The sequence below is a fragment of the Amborella trichopoda genome, chromosome 6, assembly GCF_054954075.1.
Source record: "Amborella trichopoda isolate Santa Cruz 75 chromosome 6, AtrichopodaSantaCruz75HAP2 v2.0, whole genome shotgun sequence".
Taxonomy (NCBI): Eukaryota; Viridiplantae; Streptophyta; class Magnoliopsida; order Amborellales; family Amborellaceae; genus Amborella; species Amborella trichopoda.
In genome coordinates, this window is record NC_142341.1 from 50,081,800 (window position 1) to 50,102,198 (window position 20,399).

Genomic DNA, 20,399 nt, shown 5'->3' on the forward strand with positions numbered 1-20,399 from the left:
ATTTGGCACCATGCCAAACCCAGTTCCTAAGTACAATTCTGGTTATATAAAAAAAATTATATTTATTTTGCTAAATCACAACCAGCTAGGTCCACAGGTCGACCCAACCAATTTTCATCCCCTAATTGTCATGTACATATCCTAAACAAATAGGCATTGAAGAAAGCGGTCATCAGGTCTAATAATTAAGTATTTGTTTTGGACGAAGTTTTTATAAGGCCTAGTTTTTATAAAAACAAAATATGAAATCTCCATGATAGTTCTAAAATAATTTTTTTTTTAAAAAAAAAAAAATTTTAGAATTAAAAAAAAATACAAAGCATGTAAATCTATGAACACTTATTTTTAAGGCAAGATGAACTGTCTAAATTATTTTTTATAATATACATTAATTTTAGAGCTTGAATTTCTAATTTTTTTTTAACAATCAGCCGAGATGATTAGTATAAAAGGTTTTTCAATACTCTAATTTTTTTTACCAATCAGCCGAGATGATTAGTATAAAAGGTTTTTCAATACTTGAATTGCAAATGAGCTATGAGATGAGGGTTTATTTATATTGATAGGGCTGCAGCTTTATCGAACCATTTTCCCCAGAACTTTTAGCGAAGCCGTCCGCTGTGTTGCAGTTGAAATCGAGCATGGAATTGATGGGGTTGAAGCATAGTTTATTAGGGTTTAAAATGGATTGAATTTGCAAACTTTTCCAGGGTTTTATAGGGACTTGCACCTGCAAATTCACGTTGTTTGGATATAGTTTATTAGGGTTTGAAATGGATTGAATTTGCAAACTTTTCCAGGGTTTTATAGGGACTCGCACCTGCAAATTCACGTTGTTTTGATAGAGCTCACAAAGATGGCACTTGGTGGCAAAAAGTGACCAGCACCTCCAAGTTTTTGGGTTTTGGACTGGGGTTTTGTGAAAATTGGTGCTAAGGTTTTTATCTCTTGCTCTATCTAAGTCCCAACAAATGGGGAAGCTCTCTACATTGATCAACTATGTTAGGGTTTTCTCTTCTTCAATGAACAGATTATCTTTTCAACAGCATGTGCCGTATGAAAACAGGTACTTTCCTCTCTGTCTGGCAAAGAAGGTTTAAGTTTTGAGTTAAGTTTTCACTTAAAAAATCATAAATTTCTTCATATGGCCTCAAAGAAACTTTAGTTTTGGATTTGGAAACATGATTACTATTTAATTGAGTTCTCATTGTTCTAAAGAAATGATTTATTTTTTGGGGCTTTTATGAATAGCAAAATTTTGGAAAGTTGGGGTAAATTCTAGACTCTTTGCAGGATCTGGGGGGCATTTTTTCTTCTTCTTTTACAATGCAAAAGTTTGAGATGTTTTAATTTTTCATCACAAATTCTACTCTGTTAATTGAAAATTGTTCTTGTCGCCTTAGTGATTGTATGTTTTCTCTAATGTTTTTTAATCAATCGCATTGTTTGTTATTGCTATTTTTCTCCTTTTCCTCACGATGTTCTTTGATTCAATCTTCGCCCTCTTATTATAGTAGCTTGTGTAATGGTTTCTGCAAGGTCTCTGGTCCAAAACCCATGTTTGGGTTTTGCAGAGAAATGGGAAGTCAAAGAAGTGGTGTCATCTGTCCTTTTCATATGCGAAATAAGCAGCTTAGATTCATGAGCCAGGAAGCATTAGAGCCACAAAAGTTAACTACTGATGATGTTCATTTGGGGGATGGTGCTCAGGAGAAACCAAAGAGGAAGAAACTGAAGGGAAAGAGGGCAGTCATAAAATGGCTTAAGTTCTTTCGATGGCAAAAAAAGAAGGAATATGAAAGGATGACTGCTGAGGAGAAGATTTTATACAAATTGAGGAAGGTATCTTTGCAGAGCTCTGCTAATTTTAATTTTCCGGGAGAAAAAAGCTGTGATTTTATTGCAATGATTAGTTTAATAAGAAGTATTGTAGGTTTGGTTCTCTTCTTAGCTGTATGAATAGCTGTTTGAAGTATTGTAGTAACTAGTAATGCTTTCATTAGAGTCAAGGATAGGAGGCAAGATCGTTGTGCACTTATAGATTAGGAGCAGGAAGTGATGCTAGGAACAAATGTGAACATTGTTTATCCATGCGCTAATAATACTGTATAGATTGATTTGATAATGAAAATGACTACTTATATGACAAGCAAATAACACTGGAACTATTGAGGGTAAAATGTTCGGTGACCATCTCTCTAAATTGCCCTGCTTTTTCTTACTAGGGGTTACAGAGAAGCCTATTTGGGAGGTCACCGCAAACATTATGGTGCTTTTCAATATAATGACTTCATTGGTAAACATGATTTTTAATGTATAACTCCTTTTGTATGATAAATGTTGTTGATAAATACCAAATCATTTTGAATAGAGTCTTAATGGGGGAAAGCTGAGAAAGGAACTTCTAAAAAAAATCCAAAGGGGAATGAAAACACTGACTATAATTCCTGTGCTTCCTAAGGCTAGAAGGAAAGAAGCTCGACTCGCTGAAGCATGGAAGAAAATAGAGCCCAAGGAGGACTCTGGTGAACCAACTCATGATCCTGAGATACTAACACCAGAGGAGCATTTTTACTACCTGAAGATGGGGCACAAGTGCAAAAACTATGTGCCAATTGGAAGACGTGGCATTTTCCAAGGAGTGATTCTCAACATGCACCTACACTGGAAAAAGCATCAAACTCTAAAAGTTATTGTCAAAACTTTCACCCCTGAAGAAGTCCAGGAGCTTGCTAGTGAGTTGGCAAGATTAAGCGGTGGAATAGTGCTCGATATTCACGAAGGGAATACGATTATTATGTATCGTGGAAAGAACTATTCTCAGCCTCCAACAGAAATCATGTCCCCCAGGGTTACACTCTCTAGAAAGAAGGTAAGACGAGAATAAAAAGGTTTCTTTTCCTCCAGATTTTTCATTTCTTTCTTCTGTGTATTATGTTGATATAATTAAATGGGAGATTATAGTATTGAAGTTAATATTGAATCTCATTTTTAAGAAAGAATTAATATTGAATATAGTTTTAACGAGCAAGATAGTTTCTTTTAGGCACTGCATTGCTTCAGGAAACTATTTCCTTGTGTGTATTTTGACTAATCAATGCATGTATGCATGTTTATACATTTATACTCATGGATTTGATGGGATATTTCCTATAGATGGAAACTTTAAAATTCTCTCACGGTTTGGAATTAGAATAACCTTGCACTCAAATGCAGAGTATTATGTAACTCTACTGATTTAAAAAACACGATAGTGGGTGTTTTGATGGAGCTTACCCCCATTTATCTCTGCCAAAACACCCTTATTACTGCAGTTTATTTCAATCCTTCCTCTAGCAAATTACAAATCAAAATATCCCTATTCGTTCACAATCTGACCTAGAGGGCTGGGATGTTTCAAAATTCAAAATAATTGAGCAGGTTTTTAGTGTACTTCTTACTTGGGTCATTCTATAAAATCCAATGTCTGTTTTTTTTCCAATTTTATTGGATGTTGAAGAGACGCATCCCATATTTGTTGTCTATGTTTGCATGTGCAAAGGGCTATCTTTATGCTTCCCCATAGGCTTGCTTTGATGTTCCCCATTTTGCAGGCCTTGGATAAGTCGAAGTTCCGAGATGGCCTACGAGCTGTTCGGATCTTCATTCCACGACTTGAACGAGAACTCGAGGTGCTCCAAGCCCAGATGAAGAAGGAACACGAGCAAAGACTAGTGGCGCAAGAGGAAAATCCAACTATAGAGCTACAACAATCTGTTGAGTCCGAAGCCTCAAACTCCATCAAAACCTTCAACACTTCTAAAGAAGACTCGGTGCCTGAATTCTCAGACCCATCACTGGAATCAGACTCTCTCTCTGACATTTTCGAGTCAGACACTGAGTCTTGCTCTGAAGAGGGAGAGAAAGCTTTGTATTTGGATGAGATTGAAGGGTTGCCAAGTGATGAAGGGGAGGAATCAGATGACTTTGAGGAGCATTTGCGTAGGATTTCGGGTGACCGTAAAAGGATGGATTGGCCGGAAAATGACAACATGCCAGAGCTCGACGAGGTGGACAAGATGTTCCTTCGAGCCGGCTCGCTTCTTAAGAATAAGAGGAGTTGATGGTTTGGATTGTGTGAGGGCGTTTGGTGAGTATTGTGGGATTTGTTGGGAACTTTTTTTTGGGGTATTTCAGTAATTTGACAGGCTAGATTTGGGAAATGCTTGTGGTAATGTGGAGTTGTATTGTGTTCATCTACTGAAGTCCGGGCAGTGTTCCTGTCATCTAAGGTCTAGAGCGCATTTACTAAGCAAGCACTGCTGAGGTTCGACTCGGACTCGGCCGGCTTTCTCGGACTCGGCCAGCTTTCTCAGACTCGGCACCTTGCCAAACCCAGTTCCTAGGTACAATTCTGGTTATATAAAAAAATTATATTTATTTTGCTAAATCGATTTATAAATATTTTTTTATATAATATTGATTATCCCACTATGGTTTGTGATTTTTTCTTATCATATCTTATATTTTTCTATTGTTATTTTTTAAAAAAAAATTGTAAGTTGTTTCTGGCTATAAATTAGATTTTCCATATTACATCTTTTATATATATTTTTTGGGAAGATATCAATTAAGGTGTTGAAACACTTACAAAGTCATTGAAGTGATCAAATGACCACAATTATATTTGAGGGTTTGTTTTTTAATTTCTATTGAAATAGATACATCTTCCAAAAAAAAAACTTGAGGAGTTTCCAAATTGCTCATATTCGAGCTTAGGAAGCTTGAACAATTAGGGACACTTTGACAATTTCATCGAGGCCTTAATGTAATGTCATAAGTACTCCTTGTTTAGGGTTAGAAATAATTCTCTTGTATTTGACATAGAAATATAAAAACAAACAATTATTTCTAACCCTAAACAAGAAGGGTATTAATGACATTATGTTAAGGCCTCTTAGGAGTTGAATTGTCAAAGCGCGCCTAATTGTTCAAGCAGACTATTAAATGTAATAAATTGATTTTGTAAAGGGTTTCAAACTTTTATTTGATAGTTTTCTTCTTTCTTTTTTTTTTGGACTTTTATTTATTTAATTAATTTTTTGAAACCGTTAGCCGTCAGTATGGAGCCTAGGATGTTATGTTGAGGCACCTTTCCCTAGCAACCCATACTCCCACCACCTTTTCCTTTTTTTGGACTTTTTACGATATTCATTGTTTTAAGTTCGTTTTTTCTTACTCGTTTTTACTTTAATTTTGCTTTTTTTGATTTTTATCCCTTTATTGGGCTGGTACACTACAAAGGGCAAGTCCGCTTGGACTCGCTTGGCTTACTTTCAGCTCGAGCAATGCTTGAGCCCCGGAGCCCGAGCCGAGTAATTGAACCTTGCTACTAAGTTTACAATTGTTTGTCGAACTATCTTATTTGAAGAGTGAAGGGACTGTATTTGACTTTCATCCCAATAACGAGGAATACCCAAATACAAGTATACAAATAGGAGAGGGGCTGGCTTTCAATCTTGCTAATACGACCCACTGATATCTTCAAAAAAAAGTTAGCCCCCTGATCTATTTGAAAAAACAGGTAGGGCATGTCTTCCCCACTGAATTATCCAAAAAAAATAAAATAAAGTGGATTTTATGTGCTTTAGATGGATGTCTTAAGTGTAAAGTGTTAGTGAGATTTTATTTTTCTAATTTAGGGTTAGGATATCACTGAAACCACGAAATAATGACAAAAAAACAATAAAAATATGCAAGTGGACTTGATGTGCTTTGGATGGATGTTTTAATGGTAAAAGTGTAAGTGAGATTTTATTTATCTAATCTAGGGTTAGGATATCACTGAACCACGAAATAATGACAAAAAAAACAATAAAAATCTGCCCAATAGGAATTGGTTTTTAATTCAGTTCGAGAGGGAGATTACTAAAAGGAAAAAGTCTATATAAGGTTCCAATCTTATACTATAGAAGGCACGTTTCAAAAATTTATTAGAAAATAGTACTTTGAAGTCTAGGAATACTCACACTTTTAAGGTCTGAAGTAACGACAACTTCAAAACAAGGTCTAGGGAAAAAAAAAATTTATAACTTCGAACTTTCAAGGTCTGAAGTTCGGTAAATGTCGGAAATGAAGGTGTAAAGTCTAGCCACATTGGATCTTGTGATCAAATTTTGGATCTCGAAGGTCCAAAACAAATGGAACTCAAAAAAATCCAAAGAACACTTCGGGTATGGAGGTTGGAAGTGCTTTTTTAAACTCTAGAGAGCATTTATGATTTGGTGATAAAATTTTGGATCTTCAAAGTCCAAGGCAAATAGAATTCATAAAGGTGGGAAAAAGCAAATGGAACTCGAAACAATCCAAAGAGACCTTCGGGCTTGGAGGTTGGAAGTGCTTTTCTGAATTCTAGAGAGCATTTTTTATCTTCAAGGTATGAAGTAAAAATTTTTCATTATCAGTTCGGATTTTAAATGTGAAGTTGGAAAAAAAACAAAAAAAGGATATGAACATATAGAATATAAAAAATTAAGGAAATTCTTCTAAGCTTTTAGAGGGAATTAAAGACACGAGCTTAAATTTATCTTTAATAACCAATGAACAAAAATTCGTTTGCCTTTCCACCTAGGCAGCTTGGCCAGGAAAACCGCTTAGGTGGCTTGGCCAGCAAACACATCCACACAAAACATACGACCTTCACCCCAAACCCTTCCCTTAGTTTGACCATGGGTTCCTAAGTGACACAAACAAACTGCCCGCGGAGCCCACCTATGTGGTCCAGACCTTTTGGCCGCCTGGGTCGCTGCCTTTGCCTTTTTAAACATTGATCTTAACAAAGGCACACCTGCTTTATTTTTTTTTAGTAAACAAGAAAAATATCGTACAGTTAGCAGAAACCAAAGTATTGAGAACAAGACTTTTTATCTCCTCATCCCATTTTTAAACTTACAAAAGCCCCCATCCTGGTTTACTGTAGTTCTAGGGTTAGGGTTTTTTGTGACCTACTTGGCAACCAACTAAAGAGGCCACCCAATAATAACCTTGCAACTACATGGTAATAGCAATGGGATGGGATAGCCCTGCCCGTTGCGTAGCCCGAATCTTATAGGGCCTGTTGAGCTCGGCCCAGGCACCACCTTGATAGGGCTCGCCTATTACACTCAATGAATAAAAAAGGAAAATGATAAAAAGAAAAAAAAAAAGAAAAAGGAAGCATTAGCTGATACTAGGTGGGCCTTGTCATAGGCCTGGTCTTTGAGCTGTAGTGTTCCGGTCCTCTTGCCACATTGGTTAGCTTAAACCTTAATTTTTTCAAGCCAGGGTTGCTTGGCCCGTTGCCCACGTTAAAAAAAATTGAAAAGTAAATAGATTTATCTTTGTTATTTTAAATTTTTAAACTTGGTATAAATAGAAAAAACGGGAAATATATAATGAAACTATTGACCAAGGTTAAAATTCAAAAAAAAATTGATTGAACTTTGTGGCATATTCAAATTACGAGATTTCACATCGGATGGTTGTAAATAACTATATCAAGATAAATAATTTCATTATATGTAATTCTAAAAGAAAAAAGACCACCTCAAAGTTTTCTAAAATGACCTGGTGCCTCTTCTCACAGGGCTGACTAGAAGACGCTTACAAGAAGATGGAACTTACTTGTTCCTATAGGAGTTTCATGTTCGATGAAAAAAACAAGTAAATAAAAACAGTTTCATGTTCGATAAAAAAAACAAGTAAATAAAAAAAGGTAACTTAACAGGAACTTACCTGTTACCTCTAGGCTTAGAAAAAGTTCCATGTAAAAAAACGGAACGGAATTTGAAAAGTAAAAAAATAAGTTATCGACCCCCGACTGCCCTCGCGAAGAAAGAAGAGGGTATTTGCTTGCCTTGCCCCCGACTGCCCTGACCACGAGCGGAGACCATTTCGCACCTACGATCCTCCTATATCTCACTTTTTTTCCCTCTCTGCTTTTTCTCTCGCCTGATTTTTTTTCTCTATCCCATCGTTTTTTTGCTCTCTCTAATTTTTTCTCAAAGTTCCGAACATGTTGAAAATGGCTCTAGGGTTTTCTCTAGATATTTTTTTGTGGTAAATTGTTCTATGCAGGGAAAAAACTAATTTGGCTGTTTTTTTGGTAAACAATTCTCTGTAGAAACCTTGCCCCTCATCCCTCCACTCAAGCCTTCCTCTCTTCACTCCAACCAAATTTCACAGTTCTCTGATTTTCCAATTCTTCTTTTCATCTGGTTTATTCTACTACACAGGTGACAATTATAACCATTTGGTGTCCCCTTTTTATTTTTTCGTTTTTTGTGACTGCTATCATCTGAAAATGAGATATTCAATGAGATTGCTTAAATTTGATTCATGGTTAGCTTATTTTTTTTCTTCATTGATAGTTCTTTTGTTGGTCGTGAAGAAAAGAAAGAAAAAAAATTGCAGTATTGCTTTCCTTTTTGCCATAGGTTTAGATTAAGTTTACTTTTTATTTTTCAATACCAAGCATAGTGTTTTATCTGACCCTTGAGAATGTAGTTATAGAATCATCAAACAAAAAAAAAAACAACTTGTTATAGATTGACTGGAATTTTTTGCAAACAACAACATTTCTCAAGGAAATCAGCAGGAAATTTGTTGAGTTTGTTGTGGAATTTTAGTTCAGGTAATGGTTGAAGAATCCAATATTCAATTTAATTAATCCTGACTATTGGATGTATAGAGTAGTTTTTCTAGGCAAAACAGAACAAATCATTGCCATGAAGTTTGAATGAGAGAAAATTGATTATCTTTGATGATTGAGGTGAATTTTAGTTATGATAGTGATTGGGGTAATTGTTAAATATTTACAGGTTTATTGCTTCTAAAGTTTGTATAACTCTTTCATATGACTGAACTATCCAAAAAAGAATGTCAATGTTGCTCACCATTATAATTTCAATGCTGCTCACTATTATACAGTTTATAGTTTGTTATCAGTTGAAAACTGGCCATTCATATAGCTGTATTGAACTTATTTTCCTCACGAATGAATATATCGATAGTAACATAGCTTTAGATGTTTGATGCTCTCTTTTGGTTTTTTCTAATGATGTTTGATAAGCACATAATATGGTTATTCTGTCTGTGTGTGTAGACTACAGAGTAAGGACTGTTATGTAACTGATTAAAGAGTATTTTGTTTGTGTGTGTAGACTACATCATAATTTTGTCTGTGTGTGTAGACGACAGTGTAAGGCCTGTTATGTAACTTAGAACTTCCTTATATTCCAGTAGATTATCAAAGACAGAGACCCATAACTTCTTTAACGTTCCAGCAGGTTATCAAACACAAAAATCCAAAACTTCCTACAGTAACTTTTTTCTTCTCAACAAAGAAGAATGGAACATTTACCTTCCAGTTATCAAACACGCCCTCAAAGGATAATAGCTCTGCTGCAGTGGCTCTCTCTCTAACGCTTGCCATTCTCAAATTCTCTCTCCATGGGGGATGGCAAGCAAGCTTCCTCACCTCCTTCGGAAACTCTCTTATGTTCCTTCTCTCTTTATCCCCCATCTCTCATCTATCAACCCACCTTCTTTTTCAACCAGGTAATCTCTCTCTCTCTCTCTCTCTCTCTCTCTCTCCATTTGTTTTTAGGTTTTTGTTCACCTTGTGCAACTGTAACTATTGGTGGGGTTTTTGCCAACATCTCGTGTTCTCCATTGAAGCAGGTCAATTTTGGGCCAATACCCATTTCGTAGTTCTTACTCGTCTTCTCTCACTCCTCCGCTTTCTCTCTCATCCCCTGGTTTTGGGTCATGGCCATTTTCATGGGGTTTCAAGTTTATGAGCCATGGCTCTGTGAGAGTGGTCCTTTCAGGTGGAACCCCAAAGTTCGAAGCTCAGGAAATGGAGCCACCGAAGAAAGAGAAATGGAAAACAAAGAAGAGACTGAAGGATATGAGGAAGAGAGAGAAAGGGAAAAGGAAAATGGCGAGCAAAACTGATCCAAGACGCCTAACACCAAAGGGAAAGAAGAAGAAGAATAAGTTCCCCGATGCAGAGGAGAGGATAAAGAACAAGATTGAGCAGGTAATGTGAAAGAACTCCTTTTCTCTCTCTATCATAGCTTTCCAAAATTATTCTATAAAACTCCTCTTTCTCTCTCTCTATTGTTAACTTAATTACTCAGAAAATGGATGGCCATTATACTCTATTATACAAAATTATTATACTCTATTATACAAAATTGGGTTCAGCAATGTACAAAACTTATGTGTAGAACTTTGTAATAGCAGTAGACTGTCCCTTTCCTTTTCCAAGGGAGGGGCATTCTATCTCTTTGAGATCCATGGCTTTTTTTTTCGTTTTTTTTTTTGGTTGTCCTTTGATAGATAACTCATGCAATCTCATAACTTTCATCTCATTCTATTTTCACCTGCCTCAAACACCATAGCCCTTGTAACAACTCTCTCACACTTCTGTCTCATCCAGGTCGCACTGAGATAGCATCCTGCCAGCCTGGAATATATATATATATATATATATATATATATGGGTGCAGTTTGTATAGAGCCTAGGCTCTAAACAATCAAATTACAACCTACCTTCAAATAGTGTCGAGAAATGTGTTTCAATACTGAAAATCTTTGTGATAGACTTAAAATATATTTTCATCTTTATTTATAAAGTTCAAAGCTTTAAAAATAGTGTAGATCGACAGATCTATGAAAACTTGAAATCCATTTTTTTCTCATATCCATGCATCTTGATGTTGAAATGATCAATTTGAGGATATTTGGGACTTTTTCATATATATATATATATATTTGGAAAACCTTCCGAACACTTGGCAGCTATAATGAATAGTAATATAGGTGGAATCCCAGCCGTCAGATCTTCATAGAGTGGTTTTCAAAATACATATCATTATTTTAATTTTAATTTTTGTCTGTAAATATGATAAAATGAAATTTTGTGTTTTTATACCTAACACTATTGAGCACCATATAAAAATATAAAAAAAAATATTTCCAATAATTTAAAATGACCAAATTACCCCCATCATCTTCAGGTGTATTTTGGTCATTTTATACTTTGGGAAATATTTTTATATATTTTTAATTGTGCGCCTTAATTTTTAGTACACACGTCTAAAATTTCATTATGATCCGATTTCTAGAAAAAATGTTAAAATTTATATAATGATATGCATTCTGAACCACATGATGAAGATCCGACGATTGGGATTCTGTCTATATTACTATTCATTATAGTTGTCGGTGTTTGTTAGCTTATATATATATATATATATATAAATATATATGAAAGATACTACAAAACGTCTATAGGCGAAAATGAACAGTGATTTCGCCTACCTTCATTATTGTCGAAAGTTCATCGCACAGTCACGATTGTCCAGTAGTGTTTCATTTTTCAATTTTTTTTTTCTATAAATCTGAATGATCTGAAATTTAGAGCATGTGTATATCTTAGTAAGGCGCAGATAATAAAAATATAAAAAAAATAATCAAAGAAAAACAATTGACCAAAATATCCCTGAAACTTTTCGGGGGGTATTTTGATCAATTTATTTTATGTAAAATATTTTTTCGATCTTTTTCGTAGATTCACCTATTTTTTATGAATACGCGCTCTAAATTTCAGATCATTCCGATTTATAGAAAAAAAAAATGAAAAATGAAACACTATCGGACAATTGTGACCGTGTGATGAACTTTGGGTGGTGATGAGGGTAGGCGAAATCACTGTTCATTTTCGCCTATAGGCATTGGGAATTTTTCATATATATATATATATATATATATATATATATATATATATATGTGTGTTGAGTGTTATCTGGACAGTCCTCCTTGACTACCTCTTACATCTTCTAGACCTCAGCGGCTCTCCTGGCCTAAACGGTCAACTGACTGGGTGTCCTGAGCGTCTCTAACCTCAATTCTCGGACCAACTTTCTTTAATGGATTAATTTATTAAGTTTTTGACAGATAAAACAACTAGTACAACTAATAGAACCATAAGGATAAAAAACAAAGAGGAAATTATTATTAATGATATTGAAAACCAAATACAGAATTGGAATATACCTAAGGTTCCAATATCAGATATATACAAGAAAGGTACATTCGACCTCAAAATCGGATATGCTATAAAGACAGTAGAAGAGACTCTTTCTGTCACAAATAATCAAGAAGACTTTCAATTATTATCTCAAAAAATATTACAAGAACATAAAAACAAAAGTTATAAATATTTACATATAGGATTGATTCAAATAGCTGTCAAACCATTAACCCGTTTAGGACTAAACAATTCTATCCTAGTCTGCTTACGTGATACTAGGCATAATAGATTTTCTGATTCACTATTAGGACTGGTTGAATCCAGTTTATGTAGTGGACCAGTATACTTTAACTGCTTTCCAAATTATTCTGTATCCCTTACAGATCCAAATATATTAAATGTTTTATTATTAAACCTTAAAACACAAAGATTTGATATGATGACAGGTTCTCAAAATATAGCCATTGTTTATCGAATATATTACAAAGTAATGACTATATTATGCCCAAATGTACTTCAAATAGATACTAGATAATATTTTTTCAAACTAATATGGAAAAATCAAATACAATTATACCAAAAACAGTATCATGGTCAGATATTGTTCTACCCAAAACATGGTCTATTCATAATGAAAATCAACCATCACAACTAACTACTCAAAATATTCCAGATAAAATTATTGAGTATACAGACGGAAATATTGAAATACAATTCACCGCAGATAAGCGAAATATAGATACGGCTTCCATCTCAGGAATTTCGAATACTCATTTCTTTAGAAAGCCAGAACCTCCAAGAAAATCTATTACAACCTATAATAGCATTCCTCCTCCTCATTTCATAAATACTCCATCAAAACCACAAATTGATGGACTTCTAAGAACATCTGACAATATCATTATACCCCAATATAGAGAAGCTCAAGATGAACCTGCTGTGGCAGAATTCATTCAAGTATTACAACTTGAAGAAACATTCACTGAAGAAGATATTATCAATGATTTTTTATCCCCAGAAAATAAAAATATTAGAGAATGGTATGTCAAAGAATTTGAACCTAGATTAGTAGAATTATTTCACTCAATTTAATAAATGGAGAAAAAAGGGAAATAGAGGAAAATGTTTCTTTAATTGGTTAAGAGACACCTTAAGCCAACACAATATCCCTATTCCTGACTTCGAAATAAATACATTAGAAACCCAATACACAGTATTCAATACTACAGAAGGAAATACTATCAAATCTATACATCCTCCTGAACAAAGCTTGAAAATACAAGGAGTTGCTACTACAGTACCAACTGCAAAAACTCCAGAACAAAATATAGGATCCTCAGCAACCCAAATGGTTGTATATGAAACAGTAGCCACACCATATAAACTCAACAGTGCCAATATAGCTCGTGTAGAATTACTCCCACACATAATTGAACAAAATAATTACACAAATCTTTGTCTTCATACGATTGGACAACAAACAAATAGAATAGAAAATTTACTACAACCTCCCACTTACAAGGAGAAAAAACAATTATTTTTTAAACCACCTCCTGACTTAAATAAAGACAAATTTCATATCGGCGATGATAATACAACACTTATGGGCCAAATAATCTCTAAATTATCTAAACTAGAAATAAAAGACCCCAAACCAACAATCATTTTATCAGATAATGATAAAGGAAAAGCAAAAATCCCTGAACATGATAATATGACTCTACAAGAAGAAATACTTTTCCAAACCACTGAAATGAAGGAACCACCAATTGCCAATACAATACAAAATATGCAAATAGCGTTTTCTGAAATACAACTTACTCCTGATAGTATAAATCGTATCAATTATAGTAAAAACTGGCAACCAATAAATGCTCGACCATATTATAAAAGACCAACCCCAGTTGATATCCAATTAGAAGAAGATCTAACAAGTCATACTTCTACATATACAGGTCGAACAATTATAGATTGGAATATTGATGGAATTTTCGATCACCAAATACTAGATACAATGAAACACATGACTATGTATGCTTCAGCATGTAAAATGGCTGGTAGTCATGACCAAGAAATAGCAAAAGCCATAGTCTCAGGATTCACAGGATGGCTAAGAGGATGGTGGGATTCCTATCTTAATGAACAAACAAAACAACAAATATTAACTAATACTCGACAATGGACAGCAAAAAATGAACATAACCAGGATATGGTATATTCTGAAAGTGATGCTGTCAATTCTTTAATATATACAATTGCCCTTCATTTTATAGGAAATACTTCGATATTTGCAGCACGAACTGCTGATCTTTTATCTAATCTACGATGTCCTACACTATCACACTATAAATGGTATAAAGACGTCTTTTTCTCTCGACTACTTATACGAGAAGATAGTCATCTTGACCACTGGAAAGAAAAGTTCGTAGCCGGACTACCTTACCTATTTGCTGAAAAGGTCAAAGAACGTCTAAAAAATAAGAATAGTGGTGTAATAAATTATTCTCAATATACATTAGGAGAATTATCTTCAGAAATCTATGCTGAAGGCCTAGCCCTATGTACAGATCTGAAACTCAAAAAGCAACTTGATAAACAGAATTTAAGTGGTAAAAAAGAATTAGAAGATTTCTGCCAACAATTTGGCTATCATATGGACCAAATTCATAGAGATAAAACTAAACCACCTAAAATCCATAAAGTATATAAAAAGAAAAAACATCGTAATAAACCAGACAAAACATATAAGTCTTTCCCAACTAAACAGAAAAAATATAAGAAATTTACAAAACGCTTTGCTTCTAAAACGTCTCAAAATAAAACAAAATTACCTGTTTGTTATAAATGCGGCAATGTCGGCCATTATAAAAGTCAATGCAAGGTCAAGCAAAAATTAGACTCTATTACATTAGATGAATCCATCAGGAATAAAATCTATGATATTATTCAATTATATGATTCGTCCGATAGTTCAGATTCAGACACTACTTCTTTCAGTAGTGATACTTCTTTTATAGGAACAACACATAATGATGAATTTTATTGGTCTGATAGTTCGAATACAGAAAACGAAATATGTCAATGTCCTATTACATCTTCTGATATTCATACATTAACAAAAGAAGACAATCTTATCTTAGATTTAAAAGAAAAAATACCTGATCCTAATGAAAAAAGAGAAATAATTACTCAGTTTATCAATTTAACTAAAACAAAAACAAAACATACACCATTAGTTAAACCTCCTGATAATTATAATTTTTCTGATATCATGAAACGAATCAGTCAGCATGAAGCCACCCAAAAGGAACCTACTATTGCTGACCTCAAAGCTGAAGTTAATACAGTAAAAGTAGAATTAGCCCAATTAAAAACAAGAATTCAAATCCTTGAACTTCATGATAATACTTCCGAACTACATACTGAAGAAGACATAGTAGAATTTAATCATTTACTCAAATCATATCATCCCAATGATTATTTAGATCAAATGGATCAAGGCGAATCATCGAATAGACATTCGGTAAATGTTTTAAATAGAGTAATGACACAAAAATGGTTTGTATTAATAACCATAGTCATAAATGATGAATATGAATTCCAATCTCTAGCTTTAGTAGATTCAGGTGCTGATCTGAATTGCCTCAATGAAGGATTAGTCCCTACAAAATACTTTGATAAGACTACTCAAATCCTTAATACGGCTGATGGTAGTAGACTATTTATCAAATACAAATTATCCAATGCTAAAATTTGCACAGAAGGACATTGTTTTCCTACTCCATTCATAATGGTTAAAGGACTCAGTCAAGCTGTAATCCTTGGCATACCCTTTCTTACTTTGTTATATCCAGTTACAATTTCTCATACAGGTATTGAAACAAATACTCATGGTACTCCTATTAAATTTGAATTTCTTGATAAGCCAAAAATTAAAGAAATTAATACTGTCAAACAAAATATTAAACACAGAAAATTTTTTAGGATCTTTACAACTTGAAATCAAACGTAAACTTATCAGTAAAAACCTCCAAACTCATGAGATAATACAAAAAATACAACTCAAAAGTTTTATTGAAAAAGAAATATGCAATGACTTACCAAATGCCTTCTGGCATAGAAAACAACATATTGTTGGATTACCATATGAACCAAATTTTAGTGAAACAAAGATACCAACAAAATCTAGACCAATTCAGATGAATACAGAATTATTACAGACATGTCAGCTTGAATAAAAGATTTACTCCAAAAGAAACTTATACGTCCTAGTTCATCTCCCTGGAGTTGTTCTGCTTTTTATGTCAATAAAAATGCTGAGCAAGAACGAGGAGTTCCACGATTAGTCATTAATTATAAACCCCTCAATAAAGTCTTACAATGGATTTGATATCCCATTCTAAATAAAAAAGATTTACTTGATAGACTTTTACATGCTGTAATCTTCTCCAAATTCGATTTAAAATCTGGTTTTTGGCAAATCCAAATAAAAGAAGAAGATAAATATAAAACAACATTCGATGTCCCTTTTGGACAATATGAATGGAACGTTATGCCTTTCGGTCTTAAAAACGCTCCATCTGAATTTCAAAAAATAATGAATGATATCTTTAATCCCTTTTATAAATTCATGATAGTTTATATTGATGATGTTCTAGTCTTTTCTGAATCACTTGAACAACATTTCAAGCATCTTCATACTTTCATTCACACAGTAAAAACAGCTGGGTTAGTTGTTTCTGCTAAAAAGATAAATTTGTTCCAAACAAAAATAAGATTCCTAAGACACATTATCAACCAAGGAACAATCATTCCAATTGATAGATCAATTCTCTTTGCTGATAAATTTCTTGTTAAAATTTTAGATAAAACTGAATTACAAAGATTTTTAGGATGTCTAAATTATATAAGTGATTTTTACCAAAATCTAGCTCTGAATGCTAAACCTCTATATGATCGATTAAAAAAGAATCCTCCACCCTGGACTAATATTCATACTTTGGCTGTACAGCGAATTAAACTCAAAGCCAAAGAACTTCCATGTTTAACTTTATCTGATCCAACAGCTTTTAAAATTATTGAATGCGATGCTTCTGACTTAAGACTAGGTGGTCTATTAAAACAATTAATTGATTCTAAAGAACAATTAATACGTTTTACTTCCAAAGCTTGGAATCCTACCCAAAAGAATTACTCTACTGTGAAAAAAGAATTACTTGCTATTATTCATTGTGTCTGCAAATTTCAAACTGATATTTTAAATCAACATTTTCTAATTCGTACCGATTGTAAAGCTGCCAAAGATATTCTGCAAAAGGATGTCCAAAATCTTGTTTCAAAGCAAATATTTGTCCGTTGGCAGGCTATTTTTTCTGTTTTTGATTTTTCTATTGAACATCTTCACGGTTCTTCCAATTCCTTACCTGACTTTTCAACCCGTGATTTTTTGCAGGGGGGATCGTATATACCCACATCACGCTAAAGACGCTACACTTTCATCCTACGGATTCTCATCCTACGGTTTGCAACTCTTCCTTAACAATAAAAATACCAATATGAATAATCCTCAGTCTTCAAACACCAAAGGAAAACAACCAATGGATTTAGTCCCAAGCAACAGGTATGGGCCTTTTATGCCCATCCATTCCTCTCTCAGTCTGACACCCATGTCACCTCTCCGATCCTCAAATGTACTTGAATATTTACTACAGACTCCTCTACAAAGTCCAATATCTACTCCAAGTCCGGCGTTTTCCCCGGCAACATACCCAAATAAACAAACTCCAACCTCTGCCAAATCAATTTATATAGACACCGCTTTTCTATCAGATATACCCATCTCTGATACTCATGCACAACTTGACCCAAATAAAATAGCTCCCTTTTATCTTGTAAATCATTTGAATCTATCCTACGGAGTCAAAACCCGTGAATGGTATGAAGCTATTCTCATGGAAACCGGTTCGGTTTCAATTGTTCATTTTTAACAAGGCACGACTAAAGTATATGCTTATTCTAAATTTCAAATCAAAAAATTACTTTCTTATGAGGATTGGGGATGCAATCCCCTTCAAGGAAAAAAGGTATTGAATCCGGAATTCCAATATAAATATTATAAATATTCTGAGTACATTGACGCATGGCACAAAGTATTCTCCTACCAAAATCCAAATAATACCCATTCCTGGTATCTCCAATTCAAACTCCCTGTCCTCGAAAGATTCTCCAGTTGGTTTCGTCATTGGTTCTTACTATGGGGATCTCAGACCCAAATATTACCTGATACTTTCCAAATTTTACAGACAAAATTTACACAAAATAATACTTGTACAGACCAAGATGATTACCATCTTTACTTCATGGCAATCTACCAAATACCTTGGATTTTAAAATAGGAATACTCTATTTCTGAGAATAATACTAATAACTATGAGTATATTCTCAAACTAGGAAAAACCCTTAAAGTCAAATGGTGGGATATTTTCAGTACCAATCCTGCCACCTTACCCCTGAAAAGAATACCTCCGCAAACCAATATCCTCAATCCACCATCAAATAATACAGTCAGTCTACCTACATTCTCAGCCTATCTAAAGAAGCTGAAACAGACACATCCCAATGCTACTTTCGAAGAAATAGAGCAAACACTTCTTCATGTATTTGCTCCCGATACTATTGCACCAGCAACATCAGAAGAAACTGTCCAATCAGGCAATCCCTTATTGGATGACTTCAGCCAAAGGCCCACAGATTAAAGCAGCCCGATACAGTCCTATTACTCTCCAGCTAGATGCAAACGATTCTCTTCTTCAGCTTTATCATTCACTGATATGACCCCGCCAGGATAAAGAAAGATGCTCCGACAAGAAATATTCTCTTCTTCAAAAAGCGATAAGACTTCTCCAAAGGAAGATTCTCTTCCTCATAAAAGACAAGATAACGGAATAGTATAAGATTCCTTTTTACCCAGTGACGAGACACTTCTCAATAGTAAGATGCTCTTCGAACGATGTGATTAATTTGGAGTCACATCAAATTAATGTGATATGAGACACTTCACATTAATTTGATGTGACTCCAAATTAGTCACATCGTTCCAAGAGCATCTTACTATTGAGAAGTGTCTCGTCACTGGGTAAAAAAGAATCTTGTACTATTCCGTTATCTTGTCTTTTATGAGGAAGAGAATCTTTCCTTTTGAGAAGTCTTGTTGCTTTTTGAAGAAGAGAATATTTCTTGTCGGAGCATCTTTCTTTATCCTGGCGGGGTCATATCAGTGAATGATAAAGCTGAAGAAGAGAATCGTTTGCATCTAGCTGGAGAGTAATAGGACTGTATCGGGCTGCTTTAATCTGTGGGCCTTTGGCTGAAGTCATCCAATAAGGGATTGCCTGATTGGACAGTTTCTTCTGATGTTGCTGGTGCAATAGTATCGGGAGCAAATACATGAAGAAGTGTTTGCTCTATTTCTTCGAAAGTAGCATTGGGATGTGTCTGTTTCAGCTTCTTTAGATAGGCTGAGAATGTAGGTAGACTGACTGTATTATTTGATGGTGGATTGAGGATATTGGTTTGCGGAGGTATTCTTTTCAGGGGTAAGGTGGCAGGATTGGTACTGAAAATATCCCACCATTTGACTTTAAGGGTTTTTCCTAGTTTGAGAATATACTCATAGTTATTAGTATTATTCTCAGAAATAGAGTATTCCTATTTTAAAATCCAAGGTATTTGGTAGATTGCCATGAAGTAAAGATGGTAATCATCTTGGTCTGTACAAGTATTATGTTGTGCAAATTTTGTCTGTAAAATTTGGAAAGTATCAGGTAATATTTGGATCTGAGATCCCCATAGTAAGAACCAATGACGAAACAAACTGGAGAATCTTTCGAGGACAGGGAGTTTGAATTGGAGATACCAGGAATGGGTATTATTTGGATTTTGGTAGGAGAATACTTTGTGCCATGCGTCAATGTACTCAAAATATTTATAATATTTATATTGGAATTCCGAATTCAATAACTTTTTTCCTTGAAGGGGATTGCATCCCCAATCCTCATAAGAAAGTAAGTTTTTGATTTGAAATTTAGAATAAGCATATACTTTAGTCGTGCCTTGGTAAAACTGAACAATTGAAACCGAACCGGTTTCCATGAGAATAGCTTCATACCATTCACGGGTTTTGACTCCGTAGGATAGATTCAAATGATTTACAAGATAAAGGGGAGCTATTTTATTTGGGTCAAGTTGTGCATGAGTATCAGAGATGGGTATATCTGATAGAAAAGCGGTGTCTATATAAAGTGATTTGGCAGAGGTTGGAGTTTGTTTATTTGGGTATGTT

The 20,399-nt window shown here is 34.3% G+C and overlaps 2 protein-coding genes across 40 annotated transcripts in view; both read left to right on the forward strand.

The window, feature by feature from the left end:
- The first annotated feature begins 886 nt into the window (after nt 1-886).
- Nucleotides 887-4,429, forward strand: LOH1 (RNA-binding CRS1 / YhbY (CRM) domain protein). 22 transcript variants are annotated; one of them, XM_088869089.1, is made up of 6 exons: nt 887-1,066; nt 1,540-1,842; nt 2,226-2,296; nt 2,462-2,872; nt 3,594-4,129; nt 4,272-4,429. In XM_088869089.1, the coding sequence occupies exons 3-5, from the start codon at nt 2,267-2,269 to the stop codon at nt 4,101-4,103; spliced, it is 951 nt and encodes a 316-aa protein (XP_088725215.1). In that variant the 5' UTR covers nt 887-1,066; nt 1,540-1,842; nt 2,226-2,266; the 3' UTR covers nt 4,104-4,129; nt 4,272-4,429. The 22 variants fall into 22 exon arrangements, with proteins under 22 accessions (XP_088725215.1, XP_088725206.1, XP_088725207.1 ...); XM_088869080.1 differs by lacking the exon at nt 2,226-2,296 and having other exon boundaries at nt 1,515-1,842; XM_088869081.1 differs by lacking the exon at nt 2,226-2,296 and having other exon boundaries at nt 1,518-1,842.
- The window catches only part of LOC110007894 (RNA-binding CRS1 / YhbY (CRM) domain protein), a 38,910-nt gene continuing 22,782 nt past the window's right edge, over nt 4,272-20,399 (forward strand). For 5 of the 18 annotated variants that reach the window (XM_088869060.1, XM_088869070.1, XM_088869065.1 and 2 more), the window contains exons 1-3: nt 7,797-8,252; nt 9,306-9,576; nt 9,697-10,060. In XM_088869060.1, coding sequence (XP_088725186.1) covers nt 9,476-9,576; nt 9,697-10,060 — 465 coding nt within the window. In that variant the 5' untranslated portion in view covers nt 7,797-8,252; nt 9,306-9,475. Of the gene's footprint in view, nt 4,386-7,781; nt 8,253-9,302; nt 9,577-9,696; nt 10,061-20,399 lie in introns of those variants that run through there. The other 13 variants (XM_088869062.1, XM_088869066.1, XM_088869072.1 and 10 more) reach the window with 6 other exon arrangements.